Source organism: Elephas maximus, chromosome 13 (genome assembly GCF_024166365.1).
Source record: "Elephas maximus indicus isolate mEleMax1 chromosome 13, mEleMax1 primary haplotype, whole genome shotgun sequence".
Lineage (NCBI taxonomy): Eukaryota > Metazoa > Chordata > Mammalia > Proboscidea > Elephantidae > Elephas > Elephas maximus.
Genome location: NC_064831.1, coordinates 70,976,344 through 70,998,791, shown reverse-complemented (window position 1 = coordinate 70,998,791; position 22,448 = coordinate 70,976,344). Strand labels below are relative to the sequence as shown.

The following is a 22,448-nucleotide window of genomic DNA, read 5'->3' as shown; positions in this document are numbered from 1 at the left end:
ATGGCTGTGTGGACTGCCGCAATGGCTCTCCCATGGAACAGAAACACCTGATGCTGCCCTGAGGGCGGGCTCTGTCTCTCACCCCATATCTTCCAACGTGAGTCTGATGCCAAGTGTGGCCAATGGTTGCCTCATGAGTGTGAATATCTAGTTGAATCTAAAAAGCCCCTGTGGAGGGTGTTGGAGAAGTACTTTTCCCCTGGTCCCAACAGAAGCACTGTGAGGACCCTCTGTGTTCATATGGTAACATGGCTGTAATCCAGCAGTGTGCCATGGAGGGGTGCAGGTGGGAGGATGGGCTCAGAAACTCGAAGAATCGCCTGGAATAGCAAAGAAAAATTCATAGAGGCAAAGAGGTGGGAAGAGGCAATGGGGGGGCGGGGCGGGGGGGAGAGAAAAAAAAAAAGAGAGAGAGAGAGCATGTATTACCTCAGAGACTAGGCCCTGATGCCCTCTTTCTTTCATCACTAGAGAGCTAGGAAGTAGGAAACAGTAGACTCCAGAATAACCTGGGGCGGGGAATGGAGAGGTGGGGAGGTGCCCACCGCAAGGGCAAGGTTTCAGATGAGGAAGGCACTGGGGGAGGTCCAGGAAGGAATGGAAGCACAATCCACAGCTCAGGCCCTGAGAAGGGAGCTCAAGGAGGCCACGTCCCTCCAGCAAAGTGGATGCAGTGACCAGTATCTACAAGATGGCACTGGGACCTCAGGAAGGATCTGGCTTCAGTGACATTACTGGCCTGCCAGTTCTCATGTTACTTGATTTCTATTCCTTTATCTCTGGGGTAAGAGTATCTGTCCCATATTTATCTATCTCAAAGAACTGGAAGGGGGTTGTCCCTCTCTATACCTAACAGTACCTGATATGGACCCCCTATGCCCAATTGCATTGCAGCGGCTTCTTTGCCCATCAGGAGGCAGGGACTAGCCTTCTTCTCTCTCCTGCCTAGAGTGGTGCAGGCACTCAGTGGCATGTTTGCTAAGTGAACTCATTCCTCATCCTCAAAACACCCCTCCTTTATGCTCCATCTGCTCGCTGTCAGGCCTAACGTGGCCCTGGATCTCTTTCATTAAGAAGAGAGTTTCGCGTTTCTTGGGCTTTTACTCAAGCAGCTCTTCCAGCTGTTGTAAACCCCAAGGGGCTTAAGCTGTGGCAATAAGATGAAACACTGCAGGGCTGCTCATTCGGGGCTTTCCATTTTAATGTAAGAGCAGGGCCACGGCAAGCTGCTGGGATGGGCAGGGGTGGCTGTCTGCCTCAGAACTCAACAATCAAGGGTGGTCATGGGGTGGGGGCTCCAGAGCCCCTGCCCAGCTGAAGGGCTCTGAGAGCCAATGCCCATCCCTGCACTTGCCTCCAGATCGGGTCAAGTGCACAGCTGGTTTTCAGCAGAGGGGACTGAGGGCCCTGGGCTGCCCTCCAGCTGGTCCTGGACCTGGCATGTCAGTTTCCCCAGCGTGTGGGAAGCACATGTGGTCGACCAGCCAGGCCAGAGGGCCAGGCAAGGAGCCATGAGCATGCTGGGAAGAAACCACTCCAGTCCACCAGACAAAGCCTCAAGGTGTCCTACAGTCTACGTTTCTCGACTGCCCCTTTTAAGGACACAAGTTTGCGTCAGACTTCACAGCTGGACTTGGAGGTGATCAGTCTGACCCCGCAGGCTTTCCCGTCACCAGAGGCACAGGTCCTAGCTCTGCACCACAGCTCAAGCCCAGCAATGACAAGTTCAGCCTGGGATAGACAATCCTTCGTTGGAGCTGGATGTTTGGCTCTTGGTGGAGATCATCTGACAGAGGGTTTTTACTTGCAGAAATCGGTGAGGGGCTGGAAATGGTCAGCACCCTCGCTGAATCTCCCCACGACAGCAGCCAGTGCTGTCTCAGGAAGGGACACACCACATAGGACAGAGAGTGAACAGGCAGACCTGCTGGGAGCCTGCCTGCTTCTCCATCCTCCTACAGAGCAGAGGGAACCAAGGGCCCTGCCTCCTTTCCAAATGGCTTTTGCCCAAATGGCAAGTGAGATGGCCAGGACGTGGGAGGAAACACCCAGCGAAGTACCTGATTATGCTTCCCCGAGGCCCTGAGGTGGATCACTCCAAAGGATAAACCAAAACCCAGCACCTAGCACGCCGTTAACATGTCCTTTGTGTTTGTTAATGGAATAAATGGCTCAAGGATAGATGAATGAATTCGGGTGACATTGTCCATTACCGCATCAAACGTTAAAATATTGGTTGCTTGCTATGTCCTGTAAGGATTGGAAAGATCCTACAAGTAATCACATTGAAGGAATTTCACTGGTTAGGATTCCAGATACTTCCTTCCATCAGTGGGTTGAGAAAAGCAAAAGATATTACAATGTACAGCCCTTCATTCTTATCGTAGAAAAGCATCAACGCCAATTAATAACAGCAGCATTTTTTGAAAAAAGAGCAATCAACAGTGATGGTAATATTAAAAACCCGTTGCCGTTGAGTCATTGCTGACTCAGGGCGACCCCACGTGTGCCAGAACAGAACCGTGCTCCACAGGGTTTCCAGTGGCTGGTTTTTCAGACGTAGATCACCAGGCCTTCCCTCTGAGATGCCTCTGGGTCACCTTGAACCTCCATCGTTTCAGTTAGCAGCCGACTGTGTTAACTGTTTGTATCACCCAGGGACTCCAACGGTAATGTCACAAAGTTCCCATTCAAAATTTAGAAATTGTCCCCCATTTCTTACCTTCCACCCCAGGTTTGATTTATTTGATTCCTGTTTCCTAAAGCCCAGGAAAATTTGCTTTGTGTTTCTGGATATTAATTCAATATCACTCAAAGAAAAAGTTAAAGATATTGAGATTGGAAAAGTAGACCTAACCCTTGTACAGCTTACAACGTGCTTTAACATACCCTAATCTTATGGTGCCAAAGGAGGCGGGAATCACTGAGATCAGGAGCCTCAGGGGTGGCTAGCCAGCTCGCAGATATGTGGGGTGTTTTTTTCTGGCCCCCTTCCAGAGTAGTTATGAAAATTTGAATTCATCACCAACCTTTAAAAAGTAGAGAGCTTTTACCTAAAAATTTAGATTTCTGGCCTCTCAAACTTCAGAAGATGCTGCAACACAGAACCACATTCCTGCACAGCAGCACTGGCCAGAGCTGAGAAGTGGGTGCCCCTTTAGAGGGGTCCAGTGACCACAGTCTACATTTGATCAGCTTCACCCATTGATGCCACGAGCCCGCCTCCTGTAGGCACTGAGTTTGTACCTCCTGGTTTAGTCTAACCCACCATTTTGTGGATGATGAAACTGGAGCCCAGCATGAGACTTTCCCGGGATTACTGAGTTAGCAAGGACGAGTCAGAACCTGACTCTGACCCCACGGCTCCTTCCCCTGGCCCCAGCAGCACTGCTTCACTGAGGGGCTGTATACCCTTCCACGCTGAGATGTGGGGGCCCCACTGCTGTGTGATGGCTCACCTGTGTGTATGGCCCCAGGGAAGCTGGCCAGGATGAGCCAGCTGATGGTCAGCATCGCCCTGGAGCGGCAGCTCGGCCTTCCAGAAGCTCCCATGGCGGCAGAGCGCTCCCTGAAATGCAAGCACGCTGAGGTCAGATGTGCAAACTGGGCAGGGCCCAGGTCAGTGTGCAGACCCGGAGACAGACAGGACCACGTGCACACACAGAACCAGAGGCGACAGACGGAGCAGTCCATGCAGAGCCCTCCCAGCGGCCTCCTGCGGCTGCCACAACCCAGGGCCGGGCAGATCAGGCCAGGAAGTTCTGCCCTCATCCTGCCTGTGTCCTGAAGCTCAGAGACCCAGAGAGGGATGGAATTTCATTCTTGGAGCTCAAGCTTCCTCCCCATCCCCCCAGAATGAAACCTTTTTTCTTAAGTTAAGAAACAGAGACGATGAAAAATACCCCCCCCCACCCCCAAACATAAGCTCAGAATTCGATCCTGCCAATCTGCCTTGTGATCTCAGCTGATCTGTTTAAATTTTCTGGGCCTCAGTTTCCTAATCTGTGGACTGACTTTTAACAGTCAGACCTTTAACAGTCTATGCTTCTGAGACCAGTCTTGGAGCATAATAATTGAACTCCTAAATATGTACGTTATAAGTCCTCTTCAGATTGCCCACCCAAGAGGAAGGTGGGGCAGAGATAGATGATTACCCCCAATATCCATTCTACCCTCCTTCCTCAGTAACAAAATCCCCAGTTTTTATCAGGGCACTTGGCTGCCTAGAATAAAGACCACATTTTCCAGTCTCCCTTGCAGTTAGTTGGGGCCTTGGAATTAAGTTTTGGCCAAGTCTAGCAGAAGTATAGTGTGTATCCAAAGAAATGTCCTTAAGGGAAGGTAAGTGCCTTGCTTCCCTTGTTCTTCCTCCCTGCTGATTGGAATGCAGATAAGATGGCTGGATCTTCAGCAGCTATCTTGGACCCTGTGGTGGCAAAGCAAATGGAAAGAACTGGGGCCTTGACCCTGAGGAGAGCTCTAAACTGGCTATCTATGGATTTATTTTTATGTGAGAGAGAATTAAGCTTCTATTTTATTAAAGCCACTCTTACACTTTTTCCTTTAACTAATACAGAATGTGGTTATGAGAATCTATCTAAATAAGCCAGAAAACAGGAACTTTAAAGAAAAGATACAAGATTTCCCTTTCAAATTATGCCTACTCCTCACTTATTGACTATCTCATTACCCGACATTTCAAATTTACAACAATAGTAAAAAATCTACTATCTATTTTGTGCGTTAACAACATATGTATGGCAGTAACAAACATGGAGGTGCAAGGCAAGAGTAATGCTGGCTACGATGGTAAAGGTTATGTATCAACTTGGCTGGGCCATGATTCTCAGTGGTTTGGTAGTTATGTAATGATGTAATTTGGCAGATATGTAATGATGTAGTCATCTTCCACTTTGTGATCTGATGTGGTCATTCTCCATTTTCATGCAATGCTGATTTTCACATAACAACCTGGTCTTTGGAAGCTAACCATATTGATAAGTAAGGAGTGGGTGTATAATGCTGTTTGGAGAAACATCTGCATTCAAGTTATATGTGGCACACACAGAGCTTAGCTAGACTGGATGTTGGAAGTGGCGAGCTCCGGCTTCTATGCCCATCCCTCAAATCCTCCTCTGAGTATGACTATTATTGTGCCCAGAAACAGATATTCTCCCACACTGACTGAGGGGCCAACATCTATCTCAGCCGACACAGGTTCCTCTCTTTAAACTAGTTCAGCGACAAATCTGATCATCCCTGACCTCTCAGCTCAAAGCCGAGCTCTGTGTGTTTGCTTGGCTAGCTGGGGTGGGTAGGAGGGGCCAGAAACGGGAGCCCAAGCGGGGCCCTTTGCCTGATATATCTCACTCGGGTGTGCTTGGGGAGCCCAGAGAGGGAGGAAACGATACTCTCAGAATCAATGCTGGTGGTGTCCTAATAACGGGCACCTTGCCTGGGCCCAGGTCTGATCTGCCGACAACAGAGCCCATTCTAGTCATTTCTGCAGATTGCTGAAGTCACGCATTGCAGCATCTGGGGATGGCTGCTTTCTCATGGTCCTCAGAAAAGGAGTGTTCACTTTCATGACTCTTGCAATAGAAAGGAGGAGAAACCCGGGACAGGAGTGCTTTCAGAGCCCTCAGGGGAAAGCCACAGCCCTGCTCTCAAGTCCTGATCAGCTTGGAAAAACCAAAGGCAGTTTGTTGTGTGCTGCCAAGAAGCCCCAGATCAACCTGGGGCCTCTCAGAAAGGAAATTGTGCCTTTGGGCCATAAGCTAGCATCTTAGCTTAGTAAAGAAATATGACAGGCACCAAGACGGGATGCAGTAGGGTACGGGCAGCAGTATGGGTGTGGGCACCTAGCCTGTCCTAAGGGACCCTCGCCAAGCCATTTCCTCCTGTGGGCCTCAGACTTCCCATGTGCCGAGTGGGAAGGTTGGTACACATGGGCTTTTAAGCTCTGATATCTTCTGATATAATATCAAAAAAACAAAAACCAAACTTGTTGCCATGGAGTCGATCCCGACTCATGGCAACTCCATGTGGTACAGAGTAGAACTGCCCCACAGGGTTTTCTTGGCAGTAATCTTTACAGAAGCAGATTGCCAGGCCTTTCTTCTGTGGTGCCACTGGGTAGGTTCAAATTGCCACCTTTAGGTTAGTAGTCGAGTGCAGACTGTGCCACTAAGGGACCTTATCATAGATAACTTCAAAGACCAAAAAAACCTCACTTTCTGGATGGATAGAAAAACAAATGCCACTTGGAGAGAATAACGTTCAAATCCCTTTTTCCTAACGTTGAAGAGGCTTCTGCTGCCACCCAGCTATGTCAGAGCCATAGGAGGCAGGGAAGTCTCCCTGCCCAGAGAGGTGAGCCCCACATCACTGAGTGAGTGATCATCCATGCTTGCTTGTCCATGAGGGGCTTCCCAGCACCAGAGTCCGTAAGTCTGGGAAACATTCTGGCAAAATGAATCCCAAGAGGTTCTCAAATTTCATTGGGAATTCTTCACCAAGAATTTCTCAGTTGGCTTTTAAAAGCTTTCTGGCAATGGGAAGTCGGACTCGGGTTCTCCGGCTGGCAAGATACAATCTTGAATTGGTTCCCAGCTGTTGAAGGCCTCAGAAGTCTGCACACTGGCTAATAATGCTAGCAATCTCATCAGGAAGCTGTTGGATTGGGGCTGGCTGGCCGCTGCCCTTGCTGGGTTAGAGGGCTGCTCCAGATGGTCTCTCAATGGCCCTGAGCCCCAGCTCCTTCCTCGGAGGGTGCGGTGAAGCCCTTCAGCAAGCCTGTGAGAAAGAAGAATGCCGACACCCTTTTTGGAAGGCCAGCGCTTCAGGATATTCCACAAGTCTTCACAATAACAAGCTAAGTTTTCCAGGAGCTCAGCACTTCCCAAGTTCAGCTGCCTCTTGGTCTCTGTTTGCCAGGCCTCACAGGGCCAGGGATAGGCAGGCCCAAAGCGGGAGCCAGAGGCTTTGCTGCTCATGTCTGTTCCTGTTTCTCATTGCTGCCATCACACAGCAGGCATCTGGGTCTTTGCTCTTCCTTCAGGTGGTCCTGGCCAGAGCTGCCCGAAGTCCAGGGCTGGTCACCTGCACAGCAAGAGGAGCAGAGTGTTACACAAGGCTCCAGAGAGGCGAGTCCTTGCTCAGTCCTCCCAAAGCAACAGAACTAGCAAGAGCATGCCCCATGGCATGCCGGGCCCCACGGGGATGAGATTTCAGGAGCCAAGACTTCTTTGGGGATTGTCTGATGAAAACCCGGAGGAAGAAGAGGGGAAGAGATAGCTTAAGTTCCAAAGCAGGAAGTGAGCTGAGACCTCCAGGGTGATCTGGGAAGCTTGTTTCTTGGGGTGAGAGTGAGGCCAAATGGGGATAGACACCTCTCCCCTTCTGTCATGGATTGAATTGTGTCCCCCCAAAAATGTTTTTATCAATTTGTCTGGGCCATGATTCCCCACGTTGTGTGGTTGTCTTCCATTTTGTGATTGTAATTTTCTGTTAAAGAGGGTTAGGGTGGGATCCTAACTCCCTTGCTAAGGTCACTTCCCTGATCCAAAGTAAAGGGAGTTTCCCTGGGGTGTGGCCTTCACCACCTTTCATCTGTCCAGAGAGAAAAAGAAAGGGAAGCAAGCAGAGAGCTGGGAACCACATACCACCAAGAAAGCAGCACCAGGAGCAAAGCGTGACCTTTGGACCTAAGGTTCCTGCCCTGAGATGCTCCCAGACCAAGGGAAGACTGATGACAAGAACCTTCCTCTAGAGCTGACAGAGATAGAAATCCTTCCCCTGGAGCCAGCGCCCTGAATTCAGACTTCTAGCCTACTGACTGTGAGAGAATAAACTCTCCATTAAAACCATCTACTTGTGGTATTTCTGCTATAGCACCACTAGATGACTAAGACACCTTGTCACACCTGCATAAGGGCACTTCTTGCTCCAGGCAAATCTAGACAAGACTCAGCTCAGCATCAGCAGAACACTGTGGTGGCCAAGAGCCTAGGCTTCACAGTCATAAAGGCCTTGGGTTCGAAGCCCAGCCTCATAACTTACATTGGGAAAACCAGCTACTCCAGGCCTCATTTCTTTCATGTATAATACTGGAGTGATGGACTCTAAACTCCAGGGTCCTTGTGAAGGTTAAATAAGATACTGCATACGAAGGTCACTGTCCTATGCATTTCTCACAAGCTCCCAGGTGACAATGCTGCTGGTCTGTGGATCACACTTTGAGCAGCAAGGATCTAGTTCAATCTCCACCCTCCCCATTTTACAGATGAGCAAACTGAGGCCCACAGAGTAGAAGACAGTCACTCATGCTGATCAGGAGCAACCAACGTGTGATCCGAGAATTGCTGTTTGGGGCCATTCCTTGACCCCACATTACGGGACATGTGTCATCTTCCTGACCACCCTGCTTGCTTGGGAGAAAGTGGGAGAGAGGGGCAGATGGAGCCCATCCATTCCTGCCTCTGTTCCATGGAGACATCATTTTAAGTCACAGTTTGGAGAGTAAATACATGTCTCAGGTACCCTTTATATGTACCCATAGAGTATTAATTATCTTTACCAAACGAAACATTTCCTTTGATATGGGAAATTCCCACTGGGGGCCACCTGCAGAGCCTAAGATGAGAGATGCTGCAGTTTCCTGGTGATAACAGAGACTCCCCATCATGGACCCCACCCCCCACCCACAAGCACATCGGAGCAAACCCTGCCCAGCCCTGCTCTGCCGTGAAGTCTAAATCCCTCATCATGCCATCCAGTCAATTATAGAGGCTGGAAGCTTCCAAGCCTTTGCCAACTGCAGCCCTGGCAACCATTCTTCCATCCCATCCATTCAGCTCATATGCTGACTGTGCTCTGTAGATGGGACAGGAAGGTAAGAGCCCTGCCCACGAGGATCTCCCAGTCCCCTCTCCATGGGCACACTGCTTCTCAAATAGGTGCCAATGGCTAAATTATGAGCGTGACCTTCCCAGCAAACCAGGTATCTCCCAACAGAGTCAACTCTTAATTATTCACTTGACTTTCAACACACGAGTACAAGTAGTTGAGCCGCAGTTACAGTCACAAGTCACATGTAGCTATGCCAAACACATTTGAAGTGCTCAATAGTCACATGTGGCTAGTGGCTGCCCCATTGGATAATGCAGATCTAGAACATTCCATCATTGCAGAAACTTCTATTGGACAGTGCTGGTTTTAGAGCCTTGCTGCTCAGTGTAGTTTAGAAAATCCAAACTAGAGCTATAGCTTGGTTCGGAGCAGTGGTTTTCATGGTGGTGTTGCTGGACCAGCAGAATCAGTATCACCTGCTAGAAATGTAGATTCTCGGCCCTACCCCGGATCTACTGCCCTAGTGAACCCAAAACTGCCCACCATTCTGTGGTTTAACAAGCTGTCCAGGTGATTCTGATACAGTTCAAGTTTGAGAACGAGAAGTTAAAAGGGTCGATTTGTTGTACTGTGGTGGCTTGCATGTGGCTGTGATCCTGGAAGCTATGCCACTGGTATATCAAATACTGGCAGGGTCACCCATGGTGGGCAGGTTTTAGCAGAGTTTCCAGACTAAGATAGACTAGGAAGAAAGGCCTGGCAATATACTTCCAAAAACCAGCCAGTGAAAACCTATGGATCACAACAGAATATCACCCAGTGCAATGCTGGAAGATGAGCCTCCCAGGTTGGAAGGCACTCAAAACACACAGTGGCCTCGACAATGGACTGGAGCATAGCAATGACCATGAAGATGGCACAGGACCGGGCAACATTTTCTTCTGCTGTACACAGGATCGCTATGAGTCGGAGCCAACTCATGGCAACAAACAACAGCAACAACAGTTCGGAGTGTTAATTTAGTTCAAAAGATCAATCCGCAGTTCGGTGTCAACCTCATGAACATTCAACTCAGGTTTCGTCACAAGGTAGAACCAAACTTGAATCTTGGACCTACAGCTTAAGAGCTGTGTGACTTTGTCCAAACCATTTAACAACCTAATCCTCAGTCCCCTCAGCTGTAAAATGGGGGCATAAAAGCTGCTGCCATATAGGGCTGGTGGATGGCATGAGATGATATGACATGGCAGAGTGGCTAGCCCAGGGTAACACTCCATAAATATTCACTTATCACCACCTCCATGATTTGCTAGCCTGCTGTCCACTGCCTGCTGCACCTGGTCCCCAGCTTGCCTTACTAAACGAGATTTGTATGTAACCTGTTTAAATTGTTGACCCTTCATCATCGGTTGAGAGGTACATCTGAACAAGAAATGCTTTTTCAAAGTCTTAAGCAGGAAGCTCCTCCACCCTCCCAAAGGGGCAATATATTTATGGCCTGGGGCAAAAACACAAATACGACATCGTGGGTGCCACATGCTTGGTTCCAGGCAAGGTTCCTGCCTGTATAAGATGAAGCGTGGCAGAAATGCCAGGCAGCGTCCCGATTCCCAGGGCTGTGGGGGCATCAGCCCTGAACTAGTATGCCTGCTGGCTGGAGAGAATACAGGGATGGGGGTCCTGGATTCCTTCAACCTCAGAGCTCAGGGGGGTGGAGAAGGGAAGGTCTACTTTGTAGCCTGGTTCATCCTTTCATTCCAGGAGGGGCCTTATTTACCCTTCACATTCAAGGAAAGTGGAGCTCCCGAAAGATGGGAGGAGGGAGAGAAAAAGATAAAAGATGATTTTCTCTACCATCCCAGTATTAAATTACCGCTCTTCTGGGGGATTCCAGGGGTGAAGATACAACACCTGCCAGAGAAGGGGGGATGCTAAGAAGCAAACAAAGGGCTGTTATGGGAAAGAACGTGCCCAGGGAGTTAGCAGACCGCTGGTTGGTCCCCCGACTATCACACTAATGCGTTACTGGTCCCCAGTGTATTTGCCGATGTTCCCCCGCCCCCTCACCTTCAATGTGCTTTCTCTTTGCCGCTGTCATCCCAGCTGCCACTCTGAGCCTTTTGATATTTTAATAATTCACTTTAAGATTCAATTTCTACCTCCCCTTAGGAGTTTTCCCTGGCCCTAAAGTCTGTGTCCACGAAGGCGTCTTTCTTTGCAGCAGCAGGCTTATGGACAGTCTCTGTGAGTCAGAGCCTGGGCTGCCCTCTCCCCCAGCTGGTTGTGTGCACGGTACTGCCTGAAGAGTGATCGCAGCAGTAAACACTTGATCCTTCGTATTTTTTAAGTGAAAATACCAGCATCAGCAGTTTGCTTGGCATTTCTCCTGGCCTGAAGTTGCCCTATGGGTACCCATTTGTTTCTAAGGTTCAAGGAAGATCTCAACAAAATGCTTCTTGCCCTTACCCTTCACCTCCTGCCAGGGCCGAGCCCTGCATTGCTCCTCACCAGGGCCCTTTTAACGGCCCCTCCATTCCAGCCTTCTTTCTGATGATTGCCTGGCCTGACTGGGACTGGGGGCTCAGAGTCCCACAATAGCTGTATTTCAAGAAGGATAACCACTCCTTGTCTGTCAGTTTACTGTACCGTTGTGGCTTACGTGTTGCTGTGATGCTGGAAGCTATGCCACTGGTATTTCAAATACCAACAGGGTGACCCATGGTGGACAGGTTTCAGCAGAGCTTCCAGGCTAACACAGACTAGGAAGAAAGGCCTGGAGATTGACTTCTGAAAATTAGCCAATGAAAACCCTATGGATGATGACAGAACATTGTCTGATACAGTGCTGGAAGGTGAGCGCCTGGCTTAGGAGGCACTACATAATAGACTCAAAAACAGACTCAAAAATGCCAGCAATTATGAAGATGGTGAAGGACTAGGCAACATTTCGTTCTGTTATACATAAGGTCGCTATGAGTCAGAACCGACTGAATGGCAACTAACAACAGCAACAAGGAGGAGGATAAAATTGGTGCTAAGTACAAGTGGAAAACCTGGTGGCGTAGTAGTTAAGAGTTACAGCTGCTAACCAAAAGGTTGGCAGTTCAAATCCACCAGGCGCTCCTTGGAAACTCTATGAGGCAGTTCTACTCTGTCCTATACGGTCACTATGAGTCGGAACTGACTCGATGGCAGTGGGTTTGACCTTTTTAAGTACGAGTGAGGACATCTGGAGAGTACAGGGTGGTCAAGGAGTGGCTGAGATGAGTCCAGATGTGTGGCCACAGCTAAGTTAAGGAGTTTGGACTTCATCCGGAGAGCATGGGGGCCACCGAACGACTGAAGGAACGAAGGAGAGCAAGTCATTGTGGATTTTTTAAAAATTCTGCTGGCAGGGGCAGGAAGGATGGATGGGAGGAGAAGTAAGGGCAGTCCAGGAACTCTGCTGTGGTTTAATTAATCCAACACATATTTAAGTGCCTACTGCATGTTGGTGGCATAGCGGTTAAGAGCTTGGCTGCTAACCAAAAGGTCGGCAGTTCAAATCCACCAGCCGCTCCTTAGAAACCCCATGGGGCAATTCTGCTCTGTCCTATAGGATCCCTATGAGTCGGAATCAAGTCATCAGCAGTGGGTTTTATATTACAGGTAGGGGGCGGTGTTTGCTCAGTGGTAGAATTCTCACCTTCCTGGCCAATTCACCTCATACACAGCCACCGCCTGCCTGTCCCTGGGGACTTCCATGTTGCTATGATGCTAAACGGGTTTCAGCAGAGCTTCCAGACTAAGATGGACTAGGAAGAAAGGCCTGGCAATCTACTTCTAAAAAATCAGCCAGTGAAAACCCTATGGACCACAACCGTCTGATCTGCAACTGATCTTGGGGATGGCGCAGGGCCAGGCAGCTTTTCATTCTGTTGTGTATGGGGTTGCCAGGAGTCAGAGGCCGATGCGACAGCAGCGAACAACAACATATTACAGATACGATGCCTTCCCCCAGAGCAGAAGCTTAGCGCTCCACCAGTTAACTAGTGGGGAGGGTGGGAGTTGGCATTTAACATGCCCCCACTGAACAAGCAACATGAAAAGATGCTCAACATCACTGGACGTTAGGGAAATGCAAATCAAAACCACAACTGAGATGCTAGTTCACTCCCACTGGGATGATTATGATCAGGAAAGGGGAAACAAGCATTGGCGAGGATGTGGAGAAACCGGAACCCTCAGACATTGCCGGTGGGAATGCAAGCCAGTGCAGCCACTGTGGAAAACAGTTTGGTGGCTCCTCCGAAAGTTAAACATAGAATTACTATATGACCCAGCAACCCCACCCCTAGATATACACCCAGAAGACGTGAAAGCTAAGACTCAGACAGATACCTTGTACGCCAATGTTCGTTGCAGCATTATTCACAATAGCCCAGAGGTGGAAACAAGCCAGGAGTCCATCAACAGATGAACGGATACACAAACTGCGGTGTATACAGACAATGGACTAGTACTCAGCCCTGAAGAGAATGACGTTCTAAGTCATGGATGAACTTTAAAAACATCATGCTGAGTGAAACAAGCCAGTCAGTCACAAAAGGGCAAATACTACATGATTCCACTTACATGAAATACCTAGAATAGGCAAAGGCATGGAGACCAAAGTTTATTAAAGATTAGCTAAAACGGGAGGGAGGGGGAAGGCGGAGTCATTGCCTGGAGGGCACAGAGTTTCTGTTAAAGGTGATGGGAAAATTTGGAAGCGGATAATGGTGATGGTTGCATAACATGGTGAAGGTAATTAATATCACTGAAGTACACACATAAAAAGGTTGAAATGGCAAAAACAGAACAAAGCGCCCCCCCACCACCCCACCCCGGGTGCTTCTGGGTTTGTTGTGGTGTGTACAGGCTTCGACGAACCAACAGTGAGCTTGTATGGATGGGTCTGATTCCATCACCTGGCTGGGCACTGACGACTCATTCTTTTGGTGTGCTGTACCCCTCCCCTATCACCCAGTATTGTAAGTAGATCATGACCCCAACTTACAACTGCCATCAAGGTTCTAGGGTCAAGCAAGCAGAGAGGTAACATGTCAGGGTCTAAAATGCAGACTGCTGGTGGAGTGGGCCTCACAGCACCTGCCTGGAAGTGAGAGACGTTCTCAGAACTGTGAAGCCCTGGAAACTTTAGCTGTTATTAGAGGGGGCTGAGTGAGGTCCTGGTCTTGGGTGTTCAGACTATTTATTTATTATGACGATAATTCTGAAGCACCCGCTTTCTGAGGGCAGAAGGAAAGGGAGGGAATGGAGTGTCAGAAAGATTCATCCAGAGGGCCTGAAGGCACGTGACAACCTGAGCTGAGGTGATCTAGAGGAGTGTGTGTGTGTGTGTGTGTGTGTGAGGGAAGGAGAGAGAGAGAAAGATACCTGTGTGCACGGGTGTGGGTGCGAAAGAGAGAGACAGAGAGAGCTGGACTCCTCTGCAGAGCTTGATAAGCAGGCAGATCACACCCCTGCACTCCAGGGGCTCCAATCCCAGGGGTCTGGGGCAGGACCCAGGGATCTGCATTTCATTTAACACACTCCCTGGATGATGCTGACACAGGTGGTACCACTCTCTGAGGCACAGGTTGGGACCTTTGTTTAGATTCAGGATAGGCTGGTCCTTGCATTTCTGCACATGGAGAAACAGAGGCACCCTTCACACTGGACACAGGCCCTCCTGGGAGCAAAGGCCTTCTGCTCCGAGCAAAGGCCTGTTCCGCGGGAGCAGCCAGAGAGACAGGGCTTCAGCACACCCTTCTGGTGAGAAGCCACCTGCTCCCAGGGCTGGGTGTGCTCAGGAGAGGCAAGGTCCACATGTAAATTTAAAACAAAAGGGGATGAAGTTGAGTTTTACCAAAAGGGAAAACCAGATTTAATGGGCTGTAGGAGAATGTGCTACATTCAAATTGAATGAGGCAGAAAGAGACTCGGGAAGGCCAGGATAAGAATTCCAGGAAGGGGCCTTTGGAGCCCACAGTGGACATCTGTGGGTTTTGCTTGCCTGCCTCCATTCCCTCCTCCTGCCTCCAGCACCTTGATCTTTCTTTGGCCACCATCTCTCCCTCACTCTCAGTCCATGTAGTTCAAGTGGGGCCAACCCACCCACCCAGTTTAACTCTCAAGATAGACGTGTAACCCAACCTGCCCAGGGAATATATCCCATTCCTTGGGCTGCTGTAATTGATTCAGGGGTGGTCACATGACCCAAGATAATTTTTTTAAAAGGGAGGCATTTGCCGAAACTCTTGGGAAAGCATGGTTCTCATCCCACCCTGGTTGTAGAGCGCCTGGGGGCTCTCTTTGCTGCTGTCTTAAAAGAGCCTGCCTGAGAATGAAGTTTGCTCAGAGGAATGCACAGCCTAGCGATGTGAAGAGGCAATACTTGAGCACCCAGATCTAGCTATGCCTGAAGCTAATACTATTTCTGGACTTTTCTATTATGTGAGCCAATAAAGTTGCTTTTATGTTTAAGCCAATTTGACTTGTGTTCCTGACGCTTACTATGGAAACAATCCTGACTAAAAAGGACCCAAAAGTACAAGGCAGGATGAAGGTTACTTCCTTATAAGTCTCTTGGCTCTCATAAAATGTCTTTTTGGAGCCACGAGACCTCATATTACTTTATTGGGAAAAGAGACTTCCTTTCCCCAGTTGTAGCATAAAACATGCATGTCCCAAGGAAGGGTGACCCATATCACAGAGAATGAAGTCACCGCCATGGCCACAGCCCAATACTCTTTCCTGTAGGATTCTTCAAGAGCCATCTAACTACTCTCTCCCCTCCTCAACCCCAATCCATCTTCCACAGACCAAAGATCATGGATCACGGCACACTTCTGCTTAAAACGCTTCAATGGGTTCCCACTGCACCTAGAACAAAGCTGGAACTCCTCACCGGGCCCTGTGGGATCAGGCTCCTTTCCAGCCTCATCTCCCACCTGTCTCTTCCTCTCTGACTCCCCTCGTGCCACACGGGCCTCTTTGTTATTTCCTTGAAGATGCTGAACTCATTCCTGCCCCAGGGCCTTTTCACATGCTGTCCCTCCTGCCAGGAGTAGTGTCCCTCACTCCACCCACCCTCAGGTCTCAGCTTAAAGTCCCTTTCTTAGGCTTTTCCTGACGTCCCTTCCCATCTGAAGATTCTCTTTGTCAGTACTCTTCATGGTATTTATTGCTCTTTTCATTACATTGGCCATAGTTCATAATCAAATAATTATTTATGAGTTTATTTGCTTATTGTCCGTAAGCTCCATGAGAGGAGGGATTGTGGCCATTGGTGGCGCTACTGAGTGTGATCTCGGGACTAGAAGCATCAGCATTGACATCACCTGAAAGCTTGTTAGAAATGCAGAGTCTTAGGCCCAGGCTGCAGACTCCGTCTCCCCAGCGATTCGTGTGCACATTGAAGCGTGAGGAAAACCACTTGCCATTGAGTCCCCTCTAAGTCATGGCGACTCTGTGTGTCAGAGTATAACTGTGCTCCATAGGGTTTTCAATGGCTGATGTTTTGGAAGTAGACCTCCAGGTCTTTCTTCCAAGGCTCTTCTGGGTGGACTTGAACCTCCAACCTCTCATTTAAGAGCCAAGCCTGTTAACAGTTTGCGCCTCCCAGGATCTCCTGAAGTTTGAGAAGAACCGCTCTAAGACACCTTCTGATCCAATCCTTGCTTACCTGGGAGAGGAGTCAGACCTGCTGGTTTCCTGGCATCTCCTCCCATCCCCTCCTCCACCCTCCCAATAGCCTTAAGATTAACCAGTAGGGCTCCAAGCAGGCCATGAGAAGTTCTGCAAAGAGCGGTGGGCCCCAGAGAGCTTCCGTGAGAGCCTGAGACAGGCGTGCAGCCCACGAGGTAAGCCCCTTGGGTTCGGACGCAATAAGGGGCCAGTTTGCTGGCACCTGCTGTGCCTGGAAGCCAGGCTGGAATGTCATGAGGCAGGGCCTGGCAGCAGTTCAGAGAGTGCAGCCTTCCTCCCAGGCGCCTGTTCTCAGCCTCACACAAACCCAGGAAGGGCCGAGACAGCGAATGTTTGCACAGCAGATAGACTCTCTCTACTCCTCCCTCTGCCCGGCCAGATTGGAGTCGCAAGAGCATGCTTGATTTTGCTTCAGGTTTGGGCCAGAGTCCTCCTTTGATCTGAGAGGCTTGTCTTTTCCTGGGTTATTTATTTGTAGAAACCCCTCCGTTTTCTACAACTTCAAATGCACCTACAGGAAGTGACAGCAGGTGGGGCCTGGGCGCATGGGCCTGTTTTACTGCCCTGGGTGCCCCTGGCTCCTTGTGCCTGGGTCAGTTACCTATCACCTTGCACACAGGTGTGACTCACAGCCCTGGGCAATGGAACAAAACCCGGAGTTTGCTGGAGGAAAATGGACTTTGATGACCCTAGCACGGAGTGGTGACCAAAGGAATGAGCTAGAAATTGGGAGACCTGGGTTCTAGCCCTGGGAGACCCTGGGCAAGGCTCCTCTGGCCCTCAGCTTTCTCTGTATAAAGGGAGACCCAGTGACATGCGTATTTTAGTCCTTACACGCAAGGGCTGAGACAGACATGAGTAACGGCAACAGGGCCTGAGCGCTGGGGAGCCCTGACCTACTACTAGAAGACCTCAGAGCTTCACATAATTGCTTCCCCCCCTTCAAAAAACAATGTTATTATGAAAAATTTCAAACATACAGCCAAGTTGAAAGAATTTCACAATGAACACCCATAAACCCACCACCTGGTTGCTAAACAAAACCAAAGCAGTTGCCATCAAGTCAGTTCCAACTCGTGGCGATCCCATGTGGGTCAGAGGAGAGCCGTACTCCACAGAGTTTTCAATGGTTGGTTTTTTAGAAGTAGACTGCCAGGCCTTTCTTCCAAGGCACCTCTGGGTGGGCTCAAACCTCCAAGCTTCCTGTTAGCAGCCGAGCACACTAACTGCTTTGGATCACCCAGGGACTCCACCGAGGTGCTACCAGTAACATTTTGCTGTATTTGCTTTACCACATATCTATCTTTCCATTTCTCTATCCATCTAGAAATCAGTCTTAATTTTGATGCATTTCAACGTAAATCACAGACACCAGTACACTTTCCCCTAAATACTTCAGCATGCATATTATTAACTAGAGTTCAATATCCATTCAGTTCTTTTTTAATTTTTTGAGCTAAAATTTACATACAGTGAAACACACAGGTCCTAGGTGTACATTTGCCGAGCTTTGACAAATGCATTACCTGTGTAACCCAAGGCCTTGCTAAGAGGCAGAATGCTATCATCACCACAGGAAACTCCCTCATTCTTATTTCCAGTCAATCCCTCTCCCAAGAAACAACCCTGTTCAAATGGGAAATATCAGAGCCACATCACAAACTAGTTTTGCCTGTTCTAGAACTTCACATAAATGGAAATATCCAGTAGGTAGTCTTTGGTTGAGAAGTCTTTCACTCAGAATGCTTTTGAGGTTCATCCATGTTGTTCAGTGGATCAGTAGCTCATTTCTCATAACTACTGAGTACCCAATTGTGGGAATATATTACATCACGGAGTTGTTTTCATGTTACCACTCTGGGAGCCCTGGAAGCACAGTGGTCAAAGAGGAAGATGTGGTAGTTGGCTTCATAAAGATTTACAGTCTTGGAAACTCCGTGGGGCAGTTCTACTCTGTCCTATAGGTTGCTATGAGTCGGAATCAACTAGATGACAACATGTTTTTTTTTGGTGGTGGGGGGAGGAATCCCCACACAAAATGGGACCCCGGTGAGAGTGGGGGAGAAAAGAGGCACAACTTTGCTACTAAAATGCAACCCAACAAAGTTCTGTTTGCCACTGTCCTTCTCAAACCCAACAAGATGCTGCAGAGGCAGAATAAACCAAACAAAGCCAAACCTGTTGCCGTAGAGTTGATTCCAGCTCATAGCGACTCTATAGGACAGAGTGGAAGTGCCCCATAGGGTTTCCAAGGCTGTAAATCTTTACTGAAGCACAATGACACATCTTCCTCCCTCAGAGTGGGTGGTGGGTTGGAACTGCTTACCTTTCCGTTAGCAGCCAGCACTTAACCTTTGCACCACCAGGGCTCCTTATCTGGTACATAACAAACGGTAATGGTTGAACCACACGATAAACATACTAATGTCAATGACTTGTACACATGAAGAATGTTAAAAAGGCAATTTGTTACATATATGTGTACCACAAAAAAAGTCACTGTATTTTGGCGAGGAGGAGCTGTGGCTTTTAAAAGACTTGGGTTTGAGCCCTACGTGTACAATTTAGTGGGTGTGAGATTCTGAGGAAGTCCCGTAGGCTCCTTTTAAAACAAGAGTAGCTTAGTAACAGTTTATGATATTAACTCAAAGATTTTTTTTCCTCGTCCTGTTTTTTCTCCTTCTTTTCCTTGCTATCTCCCTTCAAGTTTTGTGTGTGTGTGTGTCTGTGTGTATGTGTGTGTGTGTGTGTGTGCTTTAGGTGAAAGCTTACAGAGCAAGTTAGTTTTCATTCAAAAACACACATACATAAATTGTTTTGTGACATTGGCTGCAATCCCTGCGATGTGTCAGCACGCTCCCCCTTTCCTTTCTACCCTGGGTTCTCCGTGCCCATTCCTCCAGTTTTCTTGTCCCTTCCTGCCTTCTCGTCTTTGCTTTTGGGCAGGTATTGCCCATTTGGTCTCGCATACTCGATTGAACTAAGAAGAACCTTCCTCACGTGTGATATTGTTTGTTTTATAGGCCTGTCTAATCTTTCACTGAAAGATGGACTTTGGGAGTGGTTTCAGTTTTGAGTTAGCAGATTGTCTGGGGGGACATAGTCTCAGGGTTTCCTCCAGTCTCTCTCCAGTAAGTCTGGTCTTTTGTGTGTGTCTGTGTGTGTGTGTGAATTTGGATTTTGTTCTACATTTTTCTTCCACTGTGTTCAGGACCCTCTATCGTGATCCCTGTCAGAACGGTTCCCTTCAAGTGTTTAGGCTAAGATTCCTCCACAGCCCATAAGGCTATTAGTGTCTTCCACTTAACAGAGGTTTTAAGAGAATTAAAAGAGGTAACATATACAAAATGCTTAGGAAAGCATTGGGATGCAGTACGCATTCTACAAACAGTGAATTCCATTACTGGCTGTGCTCTCTAAAAGGGCAAAGCGGTGACTTAGGCCTGAGGAGCACTTTTCAGTGAGGCTTGCCCTGAGAAGTCAGAACACGGGGCATGCAGGTCAGCCTTGGCCTTCCTGCCTAACAGAGGCTATTGACAATGGAATTCAGGTGAAGGGAGTGGGGCCTGCAGAGTGTCTATGGCATCTCCTGGGCCCTCAGCCTGATCTCCCAGGGGCTGCGGCCCACACTTGGTGCATAGCTGGAGGGAGCCACCAGGCAGCAAGCAAGCCCTGGCTGCGTTTGCGTTTGCAAAGCTAAGCTGCAGCCCGGATGCTGGCCTGGGTTCAGCCCGAGTCGGCTGTGTTGCCTAAGAACTTCCAGAGGCTTCAGCTGGAAAAAGTTATGCCTTGCTTTTCCCTGTAAAATGAGAGAGAGCGGCCCTGGCTAGAGAGGAGGTGGCACTGGCAGCTTAGGGCAGGCCTCGCTGGCTCAAAGACAGTCCCACAGACCGTGACAGGGTAGGATGGGGCCCGGACCCCTCAACTGGGGCTGCAGGCCTAGGTCATGGGACTGGCTAGTATCTGAACTCAGGTCTATCTGATTCCAGCTTTTTCCTGCCTCTGACTAGCCGCTGGCTTCCTGGGTATTAAATCTATAAGTTGTACTTCCAGGACTTTGGTGCAAGGAGGGACCTTAAAATGTGTGGAGCCTTGGGAATGTAAAATGGTGCAGCCACTGTGGAGAAGAGGTGGGCGGTTCCTCAAAATGTTGAACACAGAAATGCCATGTGACCCAGCAATCCCAATCCTAGGTAAATACCCAGAAGACGGGAAGGCAGGAACACAAACAGAAACTACACCAATGTTCATTATAGCACTAATCATAATAGCCAAAATGCGGACTGTCCATCACAATAGCCAAAATGTGGAATGTCCAACTGAAATGTCCATTAACAGATGAACGGACAAACAAAATGTGGTATATACATATAATGGAATATTACACAGCCATAAAGAGAAATGAACTCCTGATGCATGCTACTAATGGATAAACCTTAAAAACATCATCCTGAGTGAAATAAGTCACAAAAGGACAAATACTGTGTGATCCCACTTATATGAAATAAGCAAGTATATAGAAACCAAGATTAATTAGTGGTTACCAGAGGTGGGAGGGAGGAGGAAGGGGAAGTTTTTGCTTAGGCAGCATTGCATTTATGTTAATGGTGGTGGAAAAACATGGAAAATGGTAGGGAGAAGGGATGTACAACTTGAAGAATATAATCAATGTCACTGAATTGTACATGTAGAATTGTCCAAGGTCCTATAGCGAAGATTCAAAGCCAGGTTCCAATTCAATTCAACCTGTGTCTATCACGTATTAGGTGGGACAATATGTAATTGTCAACATTCAACCATTTTTTATCTACGAAAATGGCAATTTGCGATCATTCAATCTGTACATTTATCCAGCCTGTCTTATGTGTACACTGCTGTCCCTGGAGCATGTGAGGCGGGGGTGGAGGGCACGAAGATGAGGAAAACCCAGTCCTTGCCCTTTGAGCTTACGTTGGTCACTCTAATCCAACCTCTCTGTTGAGATCTCTTTCCCAAGCAGTCCTACTCTTACTCCGAGGTTCGTGCCATCTGAGTTGGTCATTTACCTTCTCAGAGCTTCATGAGAGAGCTTCATAGATCCCCATATTTTACAGTTCCCAAATCTATGCCTTCAGCCGAGTTCTCAGCTCTGCTCCAGACCCTCTGTGATTCACCACTGCACAGGGTGCCTCCTGGCAGCCATGTTTCCTCAATGGGACTCCTGACTCCTGGGCCAAACTGATTGGACTGGGGTGGGGGTGGGGGTGGGGAGGTAAGACTAACCAAACGGTCAGACTTGGGCTGATCACTTCTGTCCTGGTTCCAGTCCCTTCTTGAGGCCTAGCTTTATTCCTGCCTTTGATTCATGGAGAAACCCTTGTGTCTTTATAATAAATCTAACTCCCATCCTTATAAAAAAAAAAAAAAAGTTTGCTTAATTTAGCTCAACTAAGTTTCTATACTTGCAACCCAAAGATTCTTAGTTCTTCAGCCCATAAAGGAGTGATCTGGTTTTTCCCTTCCAAGGTCTTAAATGGGCACTGGAACATTCCAACACAACAAACACATTCTTCTGCGTGGATCTCTACCCTGTTCTCAATGGCTCCTCTTTGTAACTACAAACCCCATCTATGGGTAGCCAGGACTTTGTAGGCACAGAGAATGTGATTCCCCATGCCACCTCCCATATCCCAGGACTAAACAGGGGTGAGCTAAGCAGCCTTGCAGGACTCATGAAGATGGTACATGTGAGTGTGGACCATTTGGGGCCATTTTGCCCGTCAACTCTTCAGGCACTTATTAGGAGCTGCTCTCTTGTGCACAGTCGAATCCACATTGGAACAAAGACAAGCTGAAAAGCAAATAAACAGCTTCCAGGCACTTAACAC

General features: G+C 48.5%; 1 protein-coding gene across 1 annotated transcript in view; it reads right to left on the bottom strand.

Moving 5' to 3' along the window:
- CEMIP (cell migration inducing hyaluronidase 1) overlaps nucleotides 1-22,448 on the bottom strand; it is a 167,637-nt gene that overhangs the window by 66,292 nt on the left and 78,897 nt on the right. Inside the window, exon 2 of the mRNA XM_049852799.1 lies at nucleotides 3,459-3,568. Within this exon, the coding sequence (XP_049708756.1) occupies nucleotides 3,459-3,552 (94 nt within the window). The 5' untranslated portion in view covers nucleotides 3,553-3,568. The remainder of the gene's footprint in view (nucleotides 1-3,458; nucleotides 3,569-22,448) is intronic.